This window comes from Pteropus alecto, unplaced genomic scaffold (genome assembly GCF_000325575.1).
Source record: "Pteropus alecto unplaced genomic scaffold, ASM32557v1 scaffold394, whole genome shotgun sequence".
NCBI classification, from domain to species: domain Eukaryota; kingdom Metazoa; phylum Chordata; class Mammalia; order Chiroptera; family Pteropodidae; genus Pteropus; species Pteropus alecto.
Genome location: NW_006436007.1, coordinates 309,761 through 316,759, shown reverse-complemented (window position 1 = coordinate 316,759; position 6,999 = coordinate 309,761). Strand labels below are relative to the sequence as shown.

Below are 6,999 nucleotides of genomic sequence, written 5' to 3'. Positions count from 1 at the left end.
CAGGTCTATTCATCGAACTCTGCTGGGGACCACTGTCCTCCAGGGTGAGCGATCCTGTCGCCCGGCACGTGGGCATGCGCACAGCAAGAAAAAACCTCCAGGGCCAGATCTTTGGTCCTGGGATTTTAAGAGAAGACAAAGACAAAAGGCACATGAAAGTGACTGACTGAATAAAAGAAAAAAATAAAGTAGCTGGAAGATACATATCATTACTTTGATTTTTTTTTCAACATACCTTTTTTCCCCCATTAAAAGAGAAATTCAAAATATAAACTTATATTTATTATTTTACATTCAAGTGAAACTTCCATCTGGGGGCTCAACACAATTTTAGGCCACATCTAGCAATTTATTACTTTGGTGCCTTTTACTTAATCCAATGGAAGAATTCAGCCCTCTATTTAAAAAACAAAAACAAGACAGCTTTGTAATCCAAGCTGTCACACTTATTCACACACACACATAGGCACACACACAAATCCAAAAACCTCTATGTAGAAAAATAAAGGATAAACATTATCCATCTATTTTATACTGTGTACTGGAACTTTTACATACTTTTTTTTTTTCCTTTAATGTTTTCGGTCACTGCACATTTTCTTCCCTCCTGTGTGATCTACAATTCTAGGGGAGGGATCTGCCACGGTGAAGCAGAAAAGCCACATTCCTCTCAGGGAAGGAAGAGAAAAAGCCATTTCTTGCTCCCCTTCCAAAGCCTTTCCCCACCTACCACCACTTCGGATGTCCCTGCGGACGGCCTTCTGGTAAGCGGCTGTCCCATCCTCTCCTCTCTAAGGTGTCAGGGAGCCGCAGGCCCATCCCGCAAACACCTTGTGAAAATAATCGTGGTGTCAGGGCAAGGGAATGGAAGCAGGCAGAGAAAGCCTTTTAAAAATAAAAGATTCTGGAATCACTGCCCACAGCCTATTCCTTTAGTATGGCGTTCGATTCTCCAGCTTGTGCTTGGTGAGAAAGTACTTGAAAAACTCGTAGACAGACCAGGAAATGGCAGTGGAAGGCATCTGGTAGACGATGCGGGCTTGTATGCCCTTAAAGTAGCCGGGCAGGCCATTGAGCTGGTACACCATCCGGAACGCGTTGGCCATGCCCGACAGCCGGCCGCTGATGTTGGCCAGGCTGAGGGCCATGTTCTCCTGAGTGTTGAGGAGGGTCTTACAGACGTCCAGGGGGGTGGTGGCGGCCGCGGCAAGGGCCCCAGCCAGCCCTCCGGAGATGATGTGGGACCACGGGTTGTAGCCCCGGTGAGGGTTGACCTGCTCCTGCAGGAACTCATAGGTGATGAAGTGGATGGACTGGAAGGGAATGTTCATGGTCAGCTGCGTGGTGTAACTCCGGTAGAAGGCCCCCAAGCCCTCGGTCCTCCACACTGTCCGGATGCAGCTGAGGGCCGACCGGTGTGGTGAGTTGTACATCTGCATGCGCTGCTTCACAACTGTCGTCGGAGCCGCAGGGCACAACAGACGGCCAGTCAGTGGGCAGTTGGTTGGTTTGGCCCCACCCCAGGTCGGAGTGGAAGGGAAAGCCAAGCCATAAAGAGAAACAAGCAAGTTTAGACACGCTGGTAACAGGTCACAGCTAGCACACACACACAGCCCTAGCCTGAGACCACAGAGGGCCAGCTCCGGGCAATCCCGACCCAGTGCCAGGAAGTGGCTATTTCTTGAAGTTTCTCTGGCCTGAATCTTAAGGTGGTCCCTAAATCAGGCCACCACTTCAGACTGGATTCCCTGATCTGACCCCCAGATCCTGACTGCCTAGGGCATCACACCCGCCAGAAATCTAAATCTTTCTCCAACCCCTCTGCCTTCCTCCATCCCAAAATATCTCCTGGATGCGTGTCCCATCTTTTCTTCTATGGTCTGTACCTCTGAAGTGTCATTAGCTTCTGTGTCACAGTATTCTTGGAATAGACGCTAGAAATATATCAGCCCAAGTTCAGTGACAACCTCCAATGAAGACCCTGGCTTTGTTCATATAAAAGTAACTGGTGGTTCAAAAGACATGAGGCAAATGAGGGCCAATTACGGTCCCTTAGACTTAGAGTTGTCATCAGCCCCACACATTGCCAAAATGAACACATACTGTGTGCTTTTCTTTACTTCGAAAGAAATAAAGTCCTTAAATCAATATAATGTCAAGAAGAAGAGGAGAGAGTGAAACCTCATTTTGTTTTCTCCTCTGAAAAATAAAAACAAAATTCTTGCCCAGCTGACATGGGCTAAAACTGACCAGGTCCCTGTATATATCGCCTTGAACACAAAAAGTGAAGCCCACCTCCCAATCTGACCCATCAGGTCACTGAAGGACAAAACAAGTCCCCTGTCTGCTAGGGCATGGGAGGCAGCCGAGAGCAAATCAGAAAGTTTAACCTTAAAAACAAAAACAGACAAACTTGCAAGACTAGACTTTAAATGTTCCCTCCAATTCTCCCTATCATTTTCAGATGGGGGCGGGGGGCGCAGGGGGAGAAAGGCCCTCATGTCATAGACTTTCAACTCAGCTGAAAGCAGGCCCACCACGAGGTGCCAGAGTGCCTCGCTACTCAGACCCAGCCGGCTAAGGACGCTAAGACACAGAAAAAGCTGACAGAACTCACGTCTGCTCTACTGAGAACTGTTTTCTAATGCTCCCAAAATTCAAAAGAAAAAAAAAAAAGAGCTGAGGTAGGAGGGGACAGCTACAACGAAATGGCCAAATGTTCATATAAAGAGTGATGCACACATGGGGGTTCATAATACTCTTGCCACTACATTTGCAAACGTTTGAAATTTTCCATCATAACTTCGAATTCCTTTTAAAAAAGAAAATTGAACGTAAGCCCTCATGAAAGGTCTTTGACAGATTCTTCCTAAATTTGTCTAGGGCTGATAAAGGTAAACAAGGGCCAGAGGAATGTGAGAGTGAGAGTGTGTGCGTGCTTGTGTGTGTGTGCGCGCGCGCGCACATGTGCACACAGCTTTTATAGTGCAAAAGCATACAAAGGAATCACCAGGAGCGCTTGTTAAAACGAAATTCCCAGCCCCTATCCCCAGATTCTAGTTTAGTAGGCCTGGGCTGGGACCTAAGAATTAGCATTTCTCATGCTCCCAGGAGATGCTGATGGCTGCTGGTCCCTGGGTTACACTCTGAGTAGCTCTATTTAAGAGAACAGGAATACCGAAAGCTCAAATGCTCATGTCCCTTCTCTGGGCCTTTAATAACATGGTAAAGAATTCTCCTGGGAGAATCTATTCTGCCTGGGAGCCAGGAATCCCCTAGCCCCAGCTTGTGTCCCCTTCCCCCCACACCTTTTTTTCCAGCCCCTTTGACATCCCCTGCTGCCATTCCCTGGGGCCATGAAACATTACCTTCTGCTGGATTCATTACTGCATCGTGGAGCAGGGTGGCCATACTCCCAGCTATCCCTGCAAAACAAACTCCAGAAAATTACCCTCCGGGACCAGGAGTTCTGAGGAAGTTCCTGGAGCCTAAAATCAGACGGAACCCTGGGTACAGCTTTCTGAGAAGCGAAATTCACTGTGAACTCCACCCAAATGAGCGTTGACTCTTAAAACTCTAAAGTGATCATGAAAATACTGGATAAAGTAACACAGGCACAGTCACCCACATGTTCATCTCGCAGAAACCTAATTTTCTCTCTTGTAGTCAACTCTGGTTCAAGGCTATACCTGCTAACGCTGGACAGTATCCAGAAACCCATCACGTCGTTGACTTTTTCCACTGTTTACGTTTTAATTCTTGCTTGTCCCTCACCTCTGTCTACAGATGAACTCACTCTGTCTGTACACTGGGGCAATCAGAGGGAATGATACCATGCATTTGGCTGAGAGGAGGGAAAATGCCAGAAGAGAAATCTTTAAGAAAATTCCTTAATAAAATCTAGGTATTAAAAAAAAAAAAAAAAAAAAAACAGGCATGGGAAGCGGACACCCAGGAATATCTGCACCTAGAAGATTTTCAAGGTTAATTTGCAAAGATATGACTTGTCTTGGAGACAGCTGACCCTATAGGAGGCTCTCACCTGGCTTCAAGAACCAGGAACTTCGAAAGCCTGATTTAGGCCTAGGATTTTATTTTTGGCTTTGGGTTTCTTCCCTCTGCGGGTAACATGCCCAGCAATTAAGATTACAGCTGGAAGGTTGTAGGAATGACAGGGACACCAGGATGAGGCTTCGGAAATGCATAGACTTCCACCTCCCTCCTTCACACATACACTTATGATTATCCCCAGAAAGGTCAACGTGGACCCACAGCACACACACCCCAGGGAAGCAGTAACAGTGCTGGGCAGAACTTGGCAAAAATTGGATTCCATCAAACCGCTGTCAAGGGGATTAGTGACCAAGGAGCTAAACCATCACATACGCAGTTTCAACAAAATGAGGGCTTATAGCGACCACCTCGGTAAATGCAATTAATGGCCAATTTTTAAAACGCAAAACAAACATCTTCAAACCAGCCAGGTGCAGTTATTACAATCAAGGTTTGCTGGTGGAAGGGATGCTTTTTGGTTCTGAGAACAAAAAGAGAAGGAAAGAAAGTTGTTGCTGGTCACATCTACCTCTCCACTGTGGAATAATTAATTTGTTAAAATAAGTACACCGTAGGCCGCTATCCACAGTCCCATTCCATACCCAAACAAAAACCACCAAAAGCCGAACCCACAGAAGAGGCGAAAATAACCGCTCAGCCAGGCCTGGTAAGACGTGTCTACGGAAAAGCTGCCCGCCAAACTCAAGCCCCAACCCCCTTTCCCGCCCCGCCCTGTCCCGTCCCGTCCCATTCTCTCAAAACAACAAAAGAAAACTATTTCAGCCCTTGATCGCAGGGAGATGCAACTCAGACAAACGGAAAAGAATGGGGGTGAAATTCCCAAATCCCCAGAGGCTTAAGGTGGGAAAGGCCATCTGTGCTGGAGCAAATCCTTCGTCAGCCATAAAACTTCTTGACCTTTTAAAGCTTAGTTAGATCTTGCCGTTGTAGAGACCTGTTGAACCAGTTTTTAAATAGTCTCAAAGAAGCTGTCCGGATAACTTTTTTTTTTTGAATCCAGTATTCAAAAGTTTTGTTCCTATTCAGGGTTTTTTTTCCCCCCTAGATCTGATCATTAATTGTTTTTGAATGTTTAAAAAAAAAAACAAAAACAACAACAAAAAAGAAAAACCCACACAACAATGAAAACTGAAACACCTCTGTCACCGATTCCCCAGGCTTCAGAAAGCGGAGGGGAACATAAAAAAAGCATGTGTGTGTGTATGCGTATGTTTGGGTGTGTGTGCACACACAGCTCTAGAGTTCTTTATTCATAAGCAAGCGTGGCAGAGACGAGGCGTCAGGCTGCTGGGTCACAGGGAGAAGAACCCTGGGGAAGGCTCTGTCGAAGGACAGAATTTTCTAACTCCAGACAAACGCTTTCAAATACCATTGGCTAGGTGGCTGTTTCCTTGGTGGTGGAAAACGGCATTTAAAGTCCTTTTCATGTTCTCATAGCAGGCAAAATACATGGCGTGGGCTGGCCCTGCGCCCATCATCATCACATTGAGGCCTCGCAAGGGCCTCCAGAAGCCTTCAGTCCGCACGATTTTCTTGAGGGCTCCGTAGACGCTTGTGTACTGGGCTTTGGGATCCGGATTCAAACTCTGCATTCGTGTCTGGAAGAGGGTGAGAAACCAAGAAAAGAGTGAGCATTAATGAGGATGGTAAAGAGGGAAGACCCAGAGAGAGTGAGAGAAAAAAGCCCATTTTCACAGTTTCACAAAATTTCGTGGTGAAGAAAGCAATTCTTTCCCAGTGCACTCAACTCTCCCCTCTCCCTTCTCCACTCCCCTGACATACACACATTTACATGGATTTCCTTATACTCGGCAAAAGGAGGGAAGGATGAGGGGCAGGATTTGGAGCAGGAAGACATGCCCTGCCACTGGCAAGCTCTGTGACCTGTGATGAATCCCTTTACCTCTCTGGGCCTCCGGACCCTTAATTGAAAACAACAACAACAACAGCAACTAGGGTTCTTGTGAGCATCAAATAAAACAATGTGAAGCCCCTCAATAAACTCACAGACCTAGTCAAAGAAAAGTATTATTATTATCCTGAAGTTCCCACTCTGGTTCTAAAGTCTTCTGTGTCCTCATATATCCGAGACCTCCGTGTTCTAGAAGCTCCCATTCAGCTCCTACCCTGAAATGTCCCCAGAACCCCCGAGCCTGTGTCCAGTATTTCCGCCATAAGCTTGTTTACTATAAAGAGCTTTGCCACAAGCATTGTTCCTGAACAACTAATTGGCCATAAGGCAATTTCTCCATAAAAGATAAAATAATGAAAAATAAAAGACAGACATTAAAAAGGACATAGTCTAACATGAGAAATTAAAAATACTTTAGTGCAATAAAATGAAAATACATTGTCTTCAAAGTATGATACATTTATTCGGTTGTGTTTCCTCGTTTGGCATCACTCTTTTCCTTTTTTGCTACAATTTCTTCCTTCGTTAAGGGAGGTATCAGTTTCCAACTAAAGAATCGATAATGCTCTAAAAGATTCTTGTGAATTAGTAGTGACCTCTTTTATATTTGCATAGTTTGGTAAACTTTTGGTGTCGACGGGTGGGAGGGCTGACTGTGGTCACTGAAGGATTTGCAAATTAATATGTGATCCTTTTCTAGCATATGATGCAATCTGGCTGTACACACAGTTCTGCAAACCACTTTTTATGTAAGTGTCACCATCCACTGTCTTAAGACCACCATGTCTGCTCATCACTGGATATGACTATGAGAAGAGCTAAGATTTATTTAAAAATGGGAGCACTGTGAAAACTTTGTAAAAGGAGGAATAAAACCAAACTGACAACTAGCTTAAATACATCAAGACTGCCAAATGTAACCCAGACTGTCAACTAGATATTTTATCTTTTACCCTGAAATTGCCTTACGGCCAATCAGTTGTGCAACAAAAATGTCTGCAATGAAAATGCTC

The 6,999-nt window shown here is 45.3% G+C and overlaps 1 protein-coding gene across 3 annotated transcripts in view; it reads right to left on the bottom strand.

Moving 5' to 3' along the window:
- Nucleotides 1-260: 260 nt before the first annotated feature.
- SLC25A37 (solute carrier family 25 member 37) overlaps nt 261-6,999 on the bottom strand; it is a 34,891-nt gene continuing 28,152 nt past the window's right edge. For 2 of the 3 annotated variants that reach the window (XM_006911757.2, XM_015589245.2), the window contains exons 2-4: nt 5,444-5,672; nt 3,369-3,425; nt 261-1,453 (exon numbers count right to left, since the gene is read on the bottom strand). In XM_006911757.2, the coding sequence (XP_006911819.1) occupies nt 933-1,453; nt 3,369-3,425; nt 5,444-5,672 (807 nt within the window). In that variant the 3' untranslated portion in view covers nt 261-932. Of the gene's footprint in view, nt 1,454-3,368; nt 3,426-4,971; nt 5,673-6,999 lie in introns of all 3 variants that reach the window. The other variant, XM_015589246.2, reaches the window with a different exon arrangement.